The following is a 14,196-nucleotide window of genomic DNA, read 5'->3' as shown; positions in this document are numbered from 1 at the left end:
TTACAAAGCTGTTATTTTTAATTATTTAACAGCTTTGTAATAAAATAATGACAAACATTTCTTCAGAATGTTGAAGGGGGGGTTTCAAACTTTGATTTGATCACTTTCTGACTTTCATAGTATAATTTTTAGTCGAGTTATTAAGCCTTGAAAATGGCCAATTTTGTATTTTTAAAATTTTAAATCGCGTATAACTCGACAACAATTAATTTTAGAGAAAAATAACACCAGAATGTTCTGCTCAGTATGACCCAAATTATCTAAAAACAATTTGTTCGAAATGAAAAATTTTTTTTGTGAATTTATTTAAAAAAAATTGTTAATTACTACTTAAAAATTATTATTAGGGGAGTCAGAAAGTAACCAAATCAAAGTTTAAAGCCCCCCTACAAGATCCTAAAGAAATTTGTGTCAGTTTATTACTAAGCTGTTAGTTTTAATTATTAACAATGAGCGCCTTGAGGCGACCATCAATGTGAGTGCGAGTGAGATGCACCATTGGACAGCCGGAATGGTGCGCCTCTTTCGCACTCACCATGGACGGCCGCCTAATACAAGCTTAGTGCTCATTGTTAATAATTAAAAATAACCGCTTAATAATACAATAATGATACAAATTTCTTCAGGATCTTGTAGGGGGGACTTTAAACTTTGATTTGATCACTTCCTGACTTTCATAATAATAATTTTTAACAGAATTAGTAAACCTTTTAAATCGCGTATAACTCGACAACAATCAATTTAGAGAAAAATCACAGCAGAACTTTTTTGCTCAAAATGGCCCAAGTGATCTAAAAAAAATTTGTTGGAAGAGAAAAAATTATTTTTGTGTTTTGTGAATTTGAAACCCTGGCACCCTGTGGATTTGTTATAAGGACCTCTTTTCGAGTAAGTGTGTGCAAAAAAATCTGGTACAACCGATACAACCTGGACTATATGCTAATATTTTTTCTGTATTTCTTTCTTTTCTTGTTTTTCATTAACCGTAGTGCATGAATTGTAGATTGTAGTAAAGTAGGTTAGATCTAGGGCCCACGCTGGGCAGCAGGCATGACGCTAACATCCCTTGATGGTTATAGGTCGTGCTGGTGTCCTCCGCCGTTGGTCAGTCCGGTGATCTGGTAGTAGATGTCAACTCAATCAAAGACGAGAGTCACCACGGACTCACATCACCACAGCACGGTTCCAGATCCATAAACGGAACTCCTACGTCTACACACAGTAGTCTTCTAGCAGACAGTTCAAGTACAGGGCCAATTGAGTTCATATCTGCGAATGGCCTCAAACCAGCGATGTATACAACGCAGATATTCGCCTCCATGAGCAGCGCGCCTCACAGTGGTGGTAGTGGTACACCTTCGCCCATTCCCTATACCGACCATGTTCAATATAGTACTCAAAGTTCGTTAGCTGGTGGAAGTGTCAGTGGTAACACTACCATTTATTCTTCCACCGGTAGACCGAGTAGTTCAACGACGTTTTCTGCGACTGATCCTTATTACCGTGAATACTTCACTGTAGCATCTGGAGCAGGAACTCCGGAACCATTATATTCTACTCAACTGCGAAATAACCAATTAGCATACGCAGATGAAGCAGCTACAGGTGGAACCACAGCAAGTTTTGTCGAAAGATATGTTCGTCAATCGACTTATCATGGAAAAGGTGTCATAGCCGCTGCCGGTCTCACCGTTGATCTCCCAAGTCCGGATAGTGGAATAGGCGCAGATGCCATCACGCCACGTGACCAGAATACGCTGCAGCAGGTGAGCCCTAGACCTACTTCTAAAAAACTATTTTCTTGGAGTGTCAATGCAGAAAGTGCGAAAAACACGATTCATGTGAATGCTCTTCTTTTAAATAACACACTAGTTTTCACGTTACATAAATGCTTATTCACTCATTAAATCATTCGTGTCATTCGCATCACTGCATTGCATTTCACAAAATGTACCTTTTTTAATATTTTTTTGTTATTGTTTCAGTCATTTGATTATGCTGAATTGTGCCAGACCAATTCTTCCTTGTTGGACCCTCTTTCGTTATCTCAACGAAGCAATAGTAGTGCTCAGTCTCCAGGAAATCAAACGACCAGTAGGAGCCGCCCATGGCATGATTTTGGCAGACAAAATGACGCTGACAAAATACAAATACCTAAAATGTAAGTTAGTGAACAATTCCCAACGTTTTAAAGTGCGGAACAGTTTTTTTAATTGCGTGAAATGCATACAGTGAATAATAATGTATGTACCTAAACTATTCAAACTTGTTTTAATAGTATCTAAAACGGGATAGTATTAAATTACTTGTTTGAATGTAGTGAAAAACACCTTGAACCGGACAAACTAGATTTGGCCAATGGCACTAAGAGTACCTGATGTTATACAATGTATAACAGTTGTGTTATGTGTGTTACACTACTCTACTGTTAAACGAGTTTTGGTAATTCAAACGTATTGTAATTTTTTTTATATTCGGAATTTTATTGTGTGTCACTTGAAATTACCTGTTTAATTTTTATTTCCCGAGGCCATCGGGTCAAATGCGAACTACTTGACCACTTTTGTGAACGGACAGGATATAAACAAGTTTGTTCAATATCGTTATCTTTCAACTAACAGTACCGTCTAGATACAACTTAACGACATACTGTTGCAGAGTTATAGTGATATTGAGTACTGACACTTCGCAGGAAAATGTATCGGCTATTGCTAACCGATACGTACTTGTTACAGATTCTCTCCCGTCGGTTTCAAGTACCACCTCGAGACACCGATATCAACGTCGCAAAGACGGGAAGACGATAGGATTACTTACATAAATAAAGGGCAATTCTATGGGATTACTCTGGAATATCTACCTGATCCTGATAAACAGCTCAAATCACAGACGGTCAAAGTGAGTACCCAAATCAATTTCATATTTGATTTTTTTTTTCTTATTGTAGTCTAAGATACGATTAAGGTCGATCTGCAATCTGCACCGATCTGTTTAGTGGATAAAAATGATTAGATATGTAATTTTGGTATGTTTCCAATTATAAAAAACAAGTGGTGTCCGATTTAATTTTGTTTTAACTATAATTAATAATTAAGAAATTACTTTTTTTTATTAATTTAAAAAAAAGTTCGACCCAGGCAGATATTATTTTAGATTTTATGGATCATTCTAAACAAAAAAGGTCTTTCGTAATTTTTCTCTTAGTTGATCATTTTCGAGTTATAAACAATTTAAAATTGAAGAACAACGAAAGGTGGCGATTTTCAAGGCCCAAGAACATAAATATAAGTAAAAAATATCCTTTTTGAAATTACGAGGTACAGTGGAACCTCGATAAGTCGGATTAATCGGGACCGCAGCCGATCCGGGTTATCGAAAATTCGAGTTAGCCGGAGAATATGAATATGATACGAAAAATTAATAAAAGATGGTATCTTTAGAGATAAACTCCATTATATGTAATTGCAAAAAATATGAAATATATATATATATACACAGTACATCTAAATTACGTACAGTTGTATATAGTATTGTTTATTTCTTGGTAAAAAACTCAGTCAAAGTGAAAAAAAAGTTTGTTTTGTCAATTTTGTCTCATGAAAATCGGTCCGGGTTAGCCGGAGTTCCGGGTTATCGGAGGCCGACTTATCGGAGTTACACTGTACCTAAATTCAAGTTCAAACCTTATTCTATCAGTTCTTGTTAAGTATTTTGGACTTATTTCATTTTAAAACATTGTTTTTTAGTTGTTAATGCAACCCGATCGCCCGTCTTTCCATAAAGAACCTTCCTCATTAACAATTAAAAAAATAGATTTTAGAATAAAACATCGCGAAAAAATTTGTCGGGACTCGATAGGACAAGGTTTGAACTTGATGATTACAAAAATTATATTGTTTACGTTACGTGTGTTTTTGGCCCTTGAAAATCGTCATCTTTTATAACTCGCAAACGATAAACTTAGAGAAAAATTACAAAAGACCTTTTCTGTTTTAGAATGATCCAAAAAATCTGAAATAATATCTGCCCGCGTCGATTTCTTTACTTTATAAAAAATAGTGATTTTTTTAATTATTAATTAGTCAGAACCAAAATAGGATAAGGTATTCCCTGTTTTTTATAATTGTTTACGTACTAAATTACATATCCAATAATTTTTATCCATTAAAGAGATCGGTGCAGATCGACCTTATATCGGAGCCTCTACAGTTATTTGATTTTTATACAGGGTGTCCCGAAAAGATTGGTCATAAATTATACCACACATTCTGGGGTCAAAAATAGTTCGATTGAACTTTACTTCCCTTAGTACAAATGTGCTCATAAAAAAAGTTACAGCTCTTTAAAGTTACAAAATGAAAATCGATTTTTTTCAGTATATCGAAAACTTATTGAAAATGAACATGTATCATTCTTATGAAAGGAACATCTTAAAACAAAGTTATAGTGAAATTTGTCCACCCCATAAAAATTTTATGAGGGTTTTGTTCCTTTAAACCCTCCCAAACTTTTGTGTACGTTCCAATTAATTCATTATTGTGGTACCATTACTTAAACACAACATTTTTAAAACTTTTTTGTCTCTTAGTATTTTTTCGATAAGCCAGTTTTTATCGAGATGCGGCTTCTTTTTTAATATATTTACATAAAAATTTTATGTGGATTTTGTTCCTTTAAACCCCCCGAATGTTTGTGTACGTTCCAATTAAACTATTATTGTGATACCATTAGTTAAACACAGTGTTTTTAAAACTTTTTTGCCTCTTAGTCTTTTTTTGATAAGTCACCTTTTATCGAGATTTCCAAAATATACCTAAAAATGTAAGTTATAAATAAATTTTCAGATTATTAATAAGTCTCTATAATCGTACTTAACCATTTACAAATATGTGGTGGATTCGAAAAATATTCAAAATATCTCGATAAACACTGGCTTATCGAAAAAGTACTAAGAGGCAAAAAAGTTTTAAAAATATTGTGTTTAACTAATGGTACCACAATAATGATTTAGTTGGAACGTACGCAAAAGTTTGGGGGGGGGGGGTTTAAGGGAACAAAAACCCCATAAAATTTGTATGGGGTGCACAAATTTCACTTTAATTGTTTTTTAAGATGTTGCTGCGATAAAATTGCCACATGTCTATTTTCAATAAAAAATCTCTAAGTTTTCGATATATGAAAAAAAATCGATTTTCATTTTGTAACTGCAAAGGGCTGTAACTTTTTTTGTGTGCACTATTGTATATAGGTAAGTGAGCTTCAATCAACCTATTGTTGACCCCAGAATCTGTGGTATAGTTTATGACCAATCTTTTCGGGACACCCTGTATATTGCTGCATTGCTTTAACACCTAAATTTTTTTAAAAAAATTTAGTTGGTATATACATCGATTCTACGTATATAAACTTTATTTTTTTTGGTTTTTTCTCTCAGACATTTTTTGAAAACAAAAACATTACATGTCAAAACCATCAACCCAAAAAATGTTTTTCATAAAATTTAACAGATTTAGCCATATGGCTCTCACTCCCTCTAACTAAGGGGAAAATTCACTGATCCCAGATACCTACGGAATCAAAAGGATTGAGCTCTGGTGGGACTCTATCGAGCTCTAGGTGACTTGGTATGCTGGAGTATCTCCCAAAAATTTTCGTACACCAAAAACAAAACCGTACTATTATTATCATTAAATATAATAAATGTTATAATTAACATAATTTAATCTTCACTACGTTTAAAGTTATTTGTCAGTTTGCTTATTGTTGAAAGCAAGTAAGTTTGGATATGTTTATTAGCGGCAAATAATGTCAAATAATCATTTTTATAATGAAATTGTCAGTTTTTTACGTTATCAAAAGTTGTTTCATATGTTATCATACGCTTACTTTAAACAATTACAGTTTGTGTATGTAATGTAGTTAATGAACTATAATGTAGTTTTCCGTGAATTCGGATTACAGTAGCCAATAGTATGAAATCATGCAATAGACACAGCATGAAATCACACATTTTTTATGGGTGAGAAACCAGTCATCTAGTATTAAATCATTCTTCAAAGAATGTGCATTTGCGATACATATTATCATTACAACATTATAAACAATTTATCAGTTTTTATGGAAAATATGGAAATGTATAAAAATCGATTCCTAGATTTTCGTCAAATGTTTCAAAGGTTTTAGGCGGTACGTTCTTCTTCACGATTTCTTCTTCTTTGTTTGTTTAGGTGAGACTCACTAATCTCTGGCACTTGGTCGCAAGACCTTTGTACCATACCTTGTTTTTTTCATTACCTCTAAGTTCTATTTCCTTATTGGTAGTTCTAGGATCTCTTCTGGTTGGTTCAATGATCAGTTCAATGATCAGTTGGTTCAGTTGACCAGTGAATTCTTGCCTCATATCACTTAGCACGTTGCAATATCATATAGCAGTATTTTCTTCAATTTCGCCTTTTCTGCACCATGGTTCATTCACCTCACCTAGTTTCTATGTATTTTCTTAAACGACAATGCTTAGCCATCATTTCAGTGACGGTTTTAATCTCTTGTTTGTTGAGGTTCTTCAAATTGTCCGAGAGTTTTTTTTATCAATATTCTTGATTATTTTCTTAGTCTGGATTTGCCCTTGAATGGCTCTCCATTTCTTTTGATGATTTCTTATCAGTCACTTCTCAAACTCATTTTACTGTAGCATCTTTAATGATGCCACATAATGGTTCTAGGCCTACAAAGATTTCTCTCGAGCCTTGTTTTGCATACAAATCTGCTCATTCATTCCCATTCACCCCTTCATGACTTAGTACATATTAAAGATACTTTATTATCTTTTGTCAGGTTGTTGAGGAGATATTTGCAGTTCTTCACTAGTTTTGATCTGGTGAGTGGGCATTGTCCACTTGAGATCTCCATTTCGTTTGATGATTCCTTATTAGCCTAACCTCGTTTTTCTGTAGCATCTTTAGTGATGCCAAATAATGGTTTTAGACCTACAAAGGTTTCTCTCGAGCCTTATTTTGCTAAAAAATCTACTCATTCATTCCCATTCTTCTGTTCATGACTCGGTACCCACATTAAAGACACTTTATTATCTTTTGCCAGGTTGTTGAGGATATAATTTGCAGTTCTTCGTCAGTTTGGATTTGGTGAGTGACCAAATGACTACCAGAATAGCCGCTGTATAAATTTACTGTATATACAGGGTGCCCCGAAAAGATTGGTCATAAATTATACCACAGATTCTGGGGTCAAAAATACAGGGTGGTTCATCTTATTCGCCTCGGTCTCTGTACGGAAAACCACTTGATATTTTAAAAAAATTTCTTCACAGAAATATACAGGGCCTTTAATACTACAACCTAAAAATAATGTGAATTATACAGGGTGTTCCAAAAAAGAGTGGTATATCAAAGTTATATTTTTTCTTATGGAACGCCCTATATCTGATGACATTATTGAATTGACCTTAAAAAATAAGCTATACTTTCATAAGGGTTCCCTATACCTAAATACAGGGTGTTTTGATTTATTTCGATTTTTATAAAAATGTAAGGTTTTAGAAAAAAATAAATATCTACGAATCTAAGAAGCAGTAACAAACTATTTCTTGGATCTTAATAATAGACTATTTAGCATACTTAAACAGATGCTTATTGCAACAAAATTTCTTACAGGGTGGTCAAAATATGAGATTGTTCTTTTAACAAATTCAAGCTGTAATAACTTACTTATTTTAAATGGAACACCCTGTATCTTACTAGTCTATCGCGTTGAAAATTTGCTTAGCTTTCAATTTGTATTAGGGTTTCCTATACCTATTTTTTTACAGGGTGGTCAAAATATTAGATTGTTCTATTAACAAATTCAAGCTGTAATAACTTACTTATTTTAAATGGAACACCCTGTAGCTTACTAGTCTATCGAGTAGAAAGTTTACTTAGCTTTCAATTCTTATTAGGGTTTCCTATACCTATCTCCCTTCATTTTTTAAATATTTAAAGATTTCCTAATTTGTAAGCTTTAAAAATTAGAATTACATAAGTACCTATGTCGTGTTTATGTACAACACACCACCAACACCGGCAATATACTTAGACAAGATACTGTCATTAATAATAAAATGTTCATTGTTATCATGTAATCACACATAGTGTTGGATTATTTTAGTTGATTTTGGCCTACATTTGAAATTGAATAATATGTTTATTTTAAACTGCATACCCTATATTAGATGCCGTATTCTGGAAGATATTTAAATTATATTTCATTCCGTATAAGTATTTTCCATATCTTAACCCAACGGTTATTAAGTAAATTTAAGAACGCCACTTTTTGTTTGAATCTTTAAATCGCAATTACAAACAATTAAATGCAATGGCTACTTTGACGAAAACGAGATTATTGTACAAAAATATGTAAAAATGGGTATTTACAGAATAACATTGGAATTTATATTTACAGAATAACATGTGTATTGAGAATTTTACATGGAATTGAAGAGATTTTAAATATCTTCCATTATAAAGAATAGAATATCGAGTATGTCATTTAAAATAAGAACACTCTGTGTGATTAAATGATAAAAATGTGAATTTTATTAATGAAACTATCTTGCCTAAGATATCTAAGTATATTGCCGGTGTTGGTGATGTGTTGTACATAACCACGACATAGGTACTTAATTCTAATTTTTAAAGCTTACAAATTAGGAAATCTTTAAATATTTAAAAAATGAAGGGAGATAGGTATAGGAAACCCTAATAAGAATTGAAAGCTAAGTAAATTTTCTACTCGATAGACTAGTAAGATACAGGGTGTTCCATTTAAAATAAGTAAGTTATTACAGCTTGAATTTGTTAATAGAACAATCTAATATTTTGACCACCCTGTAAAAAGATAGGTATAGGAAACCCTAATACAAATTGAAAGCTAAGTAAATTTTCTACGCGATAGACTAGTAAGATACAGGGTGTTCTATTTAAAATAAGTAAGTTATTACAGCTTGAATTTGTTAATAGAACAATCTCATATTTTGACCACCCTGTAAAAAATTTTGTTGCAATAAGCATCTGTTTAAGTATGCTAAATAGTCTATTATTAAGATCCAAGAAAGAATTTGTTACTGCTTCTTAGATTCGTAGATATTTATTTTTTTCTAAAACCTTACATTTCTATAAAAATCGAAATAAATCAAAACACCCTGTATTTAAGTATAGGGAACCCTTATGAAAGTATAGCTTATTTTTTAAGGTCAATTCAATAATGTCATCAGATATAGGGCATTCCATAAGAAAAAATATAACTTTGATATACCACTCTTTTTTGGAACACCCTGTATAATTCACATTATTTTTAGGTTGTAGTATTAAAGAAAATATCAAGTGGTTTTCCGTACAGAGACCGAGGCGAATAAGATGAACCACCCTGTAGATTGATTGAACCTCATTTACCTATATACAATAGTGCACACAAAAAAAGTTACAGCCCTTTGAAATTACAAAATGAAAATCGATTTTTTTCAATATATCGAAAACTATTAGAGATTTTTTATTGAAAATAGACATGTGGCATTTTTATGGAAGCAACATCTTAAAAAAAATTTAAGTGAAATTTGTACACCCCATAAAAATTTTATGGGGGTTTTGTTCCCTTAAACCCCCCCAAACTTTTGTGTACGTTCCAATTAAATTATTATTGGGCACCATTAGTTAAACACAATATTTCTAAAACTTTTTTGCCTCTTAGTACTTTTTCGATAAGCCAGTGTTTATCGAGATATTTTGAATATTTGTCGAATCAACCACATATTTGTATATGGTTAAGTACGATTATAGAGACCTGTTAATAATCTAAAAATTTATTTATAATTTACATTTTTAGGTATATTTTGAAAAAGAAGCTACATCTTGATAAAAGGTGACTTATGAAAAAAAGACTAAGAGGCAAATGTTTTAAAATACTGTGTTTAACTAATGGTACCACAATAATAGTTTAATTGGAGCGTACACAAACATTTGGGGGGTTTAAAGGAACAAAACCCCCATAACATTTTTACGTAAATATATTGAAAAAGAAGCTGCATCTCGATAAAAACTAACTTATCGAAAAAATACTAGGAGGCAAAAAAGTTTTAAAAATGTTGTGATTAACTAATGGTACTACAATAATGAATTAATTGGAACGTACACAAAAGTTTGGGGGGGTTTAAGGGAACAAAATCCCCATAAAATTTGTATGGGGTGGACAAATTTCACTATAATTTTGTTCCTGCCATAGATGTTCCTGCCATAAGAATGATACATGTCCATTTTCAATAAAAAATCTCTAATAGTTTTCGATATATTGAATCGATCGATTTTCATTTTGTAATTTCAAAGGGCTGTAACTTGTTTATGAACACATTTGTACTAAGGTAAGTTAGGTTCAATCGAACTATTTTTGACCCCAGAATGTGTGGTATAATTTATGACCAATCTTTTCGGGACACCCTGTATACTGAATACTGTATAAATTTTGAGTCTCTTTAGCCTGGAACACAGTTGTATATTGACCTAGGCTGTAAAATTTGGATGGATTCCTCCCATCACGATTTATTGGATCCTTAATCTTCAGTTTACAAATATGTCAAAAATGTCTGACAAAAGTGTCTATTCGTTTAAATAACCCAATACCTATACCGCCCATTTCTTCTTCATATCTTCATTTCCAATGTGGTAAAAATGTGAGCTGATTTGAGGGTTTTCAAACTTCCGTGTTTGATATTTTGCTTCTGGCGTTTTATCCTGCTACTTGCAAAGATATATGCTTTTTGATTCTTCTGGTCTTTTTTTACTTTTATTGAGCGAATTTTTACCTCCCGCAGAATCCTTGAGGTTGACCTCTTTCTGAGTTGTGATTTGTCAAATACTGATCTGCCCACCTGGGGTACACATCGATACGTTTTAAAATTCGGTCATTATCGGGTTTTTGGTAGTTAAAACACCGCTCTTGCCTTGAGTGTTGGTGATTTAGTTTTCAGCCGCCCATTCTGGGTCGGACGCTTATTGCAGCCTTCCATTGTGAATCAGTCGCTGGATGTGTTCTAGTTTTGGTCCACCCTGGATATTTCATTTTGTCGGTATCACCCATTAGCCCAATAAATTACCGTTTTGGAGTGTAATTTTCAGGGGCAACTCCGAATTGCATGAAAATTTGGATTTAGGTTCTACTTACCCTCCACTTCAAAGTTGAATTTGTCCCATTGGTTGCTTTTACTTGGGGGGTGACATTTACCCCTTCTCGGAGGGTGAAAAACGCGTGTTTAAAATAAGCCCGGAAATGGAAAAATGGACCGATTATAAGCAACTTTAGTTCTATAAAGTTTTTTACGTAAGTCAATCCTTTTCGCGTTATTCGCAATTGAAAATGTTGATTTTTCGACAAAAAAACTACGTTTTCAGACTGTTTTTCGCAAATAACTCAAAAAGTAAATATTTTATCGAAAAAAATTTTTAAGCAGAAGTGTAGCTTATAAAAAAACAAAAAAAAAATGGTGTATCAGTAAAGTATATAAATTGAGAAAAAAGCAAAGTTGTAGCTCATGAAAATACATTCTTATTCTTCTAATTCCAAATCGAATAAGTCAACGCGAAATCACCGAAAAATTAAGCACTTTTCGGGAAAAGCTTATTAACATTTTTAAAGTACCTAAAAAAACATTTATATTTGTTGTTTACAGAAGTTTCTAGCACCAAAAATAAACGAGTTACACTGGAAAAAAAGTTGGCCCCTTTTTTTGGTAAAAAAAATTGTGAAAACCTCCTTCTATTTAGCACCCTAAATAAAATTAATCGTTACCGATTTACCATTTATTTTAACTGTATGTATATTGTTTATATTATCTGTAAGTTTGATTGGTTTGAAGTGCTTATTTTTGAAAAAATTGGTTTTATAGTAAAACAAAATTTTCTAAAAAATTTTGAAAAATTTCGTTTTTTCAAAATAACTTAAAAAGTATTAGTGATAAGAAAAATCTTAAAGAGTAAAAAAATATAAGTTTTGTTATTATAAATATGCTAGTTTCATTTTGTTTTTCCGCAAGACAAAAATTGGTTAAGATATGGCTGTTCAAAATTTACATACATTAATGACCTGTTCAAACTTTTTTTTAACTATAACCCTTTCAAAAATAAGCACTTTAAACCGGTGAGACTGACAGATCATATAAAAAATAGATAAGTAAGTAAATTGTTTGTAAAGCGGTAGCGATTAATTTCATTTGACGAGCTAAACACGGGGAGATTTGCATGATTTTTTTTACAGAAAAAAAGGGGGCCAACTTTATTTTGAGCGTAACTCGCTTATTTTTAATGCTAAAAACTTTTATGAACAATTCTAATAAAAAGCTTTTTATAAACACTTTAAAAAAGTTTAAATAGATTTTTTTCCCGAAAAGTGCTTAATTTTTCGGTGATTTCACCTTGAAATATTCGATTTGAAATTAGATGCACAAGAACGTATTTTTCATGAGCTACAACTTTGTTTTTACTCGATTGATAGACTTTATACACATTTTTTTCAGTTTTTTATAAACTACACTTTTGCTAAGGATATTTTTTTCGATCAAGTATTTACTTTTTGAGTTATTTGCGAAAAACCGTCCGAAAACGTAGTTTTTTTTGTCGAAAAATAAACATTTTCAATCGAAAATAACTCGAAAAGTATTGACTTACATAAAAAACTCTATAGAACAAAAGTTGCTTAAAATCAGTCAATTTATCCATTTCCGGTCTTATCTTGAACATATGTTTTTCCCCCTGAGAAGGGGTGACTGTCACCCCCCAAGTAAAAGCAACCAACGGCACAATTTCAACTTTGAAGTGGAGGGTAAGTAGAACCTATATCCAAATTTTTATGCAATTCGGAGTTGCCTCTGAAAATTACACGGTATCGCCGTATTTCCCGTTCATTTACTGGGCTACATATCTGGGAGACATTCCCCTATCCCCCACATAAGTGGAAAGGCAGATAAGCGAATGCCTACCAGGGAATGTTCACCATATTATCTTTTCTTATTCAAGTATTTGCTTTTTATTTATAATAAACGATTTTTGATCACTTAGGTTCTAGTTATTAATATTGATGTGCAATGTTTTGTTAATCTGAACATGTAACATACAATATGAGTCCCAGGACCCTTCCCTGCGGTACTCTTACTGTAATATCTGATAAATATATTTTAAGGTGTTATTGTTTTATTAGTGTAAGAGTAAACAAGTAAGAGTAAGAGTGACATTATAAAAGTATGTATTTTGTAACGGTGGTATGGTGTTTACGCATATATCAATTGCATTGTGTCATGCGTGAATTAGAACAATTAGAGCAGACAATTATAGATTGAATGATCAATAAAGAGGCGAGCCTTCGATGTAAATCTCCATACAATAGATTCTAGATGTTTATTATAATTGCAAATCATATTCTTATTTTCTAATATAATCATTAGATAGATTATATACTTCTAATTCCCTTAAGATACTAATTCTGCATTAAATACGTGGACAGAAAATAATAATAATTATTAGTCTTATAAATCAATTTATGTGCGGTCGTTAAATTTACAGATTTAATATGCAGTGATTTTTTTTTCATAGACAAAACATGTTTATCACCTCTACCTCGCACCAGTGGCGGCTTTTGGGGGTAGGCAGGATAGGCCGGGCCTACCCAATAATTTTAAGAGCTTTGAAATAGAAAAAGACATATTCAAAAATTATGTTAAAGCATGTAAATAACTTTTAAATGTACTAAATCACTCAATACATTAGCGTCCGTTAAGACAACTTTGTTAGTAGGGAGTTTTTGTTGCTACGTAACGTACGCATCTCCGTATACGTAAAGCCACTAACGTGTCGTAGAGGATGAACGTTAAAATAGGTAGTTTTTGTGACTGCCTTAACGTAACGTAAAGCAAATCGTAAAGTAATTTTTAAATTCCATTGACATTAAAAAAATAAAACAATGTTCACACAATATACAATTAATATACAAATGTAAAAAAAAAAAAAATTAATGATGAAATTGTATGGTTTTTATTGCTTCTATTTAAATATAAAAATATTATTTTTCCTTAGGTTAAAATTTTTTTATTTTTGTTTATACCTACTTTTTAGTTGTAAATTATTGTACCTACATTAGAATTCCAGTATAATGTAAATAGTT

The 14,196-nt window shown here is 32.2% G+C and overlaps 1 protein-coding gene across 2 annotated transcripts in view; it reads left to right on the top strand.

Moving 5' to 3' along the window:
• LOC114346982 (protein grainyhead-like) overlaps positions 1-14,196 on the top strand; it is a 306,307-nt gene that overhangs the window by 198,377 nt on the left and 93,734 nt on the right. For both annotated transcript variants that reach the window (XM_050663330.1, XM_050663329.1), the window contains exons 4-6: positions 1,080-1,766; positions 1,986-2,161; positions 2,736-2,898. In XM_050663330.1, the coding sequence (XP_050519287.1) occupies positions 1,080-1,766; positions 1,986-2,161; positions 2,736-2,898 (1,026 nt within the window). The remainder of the gene's footprint in view (positions 1-1,079; positions 1,767-1,985; positions 2,162-2,735; positions 2,899-14,196) is intronic.

The sequence above is a fragment of the Diabrotica virgifera genome, chromosome 10 (assembly GCF_917563875.1).
Source record: "Diabrotica virgifera virgifera chromosome 10, PGI_DIABVI_V3a".
In the NCBI taxonomy this organism is placed as follows: Eukaryota; Metazoa; Arthropoda; class Insecta; order Coleoptera; family Chrysomelidae; genus Diabrotica; species Diabrotica virgifera.
Note: the sequence above shows the minus strand (reverse complement) of the source record. Positions and strands in the feature narration are given on the sequence as shown.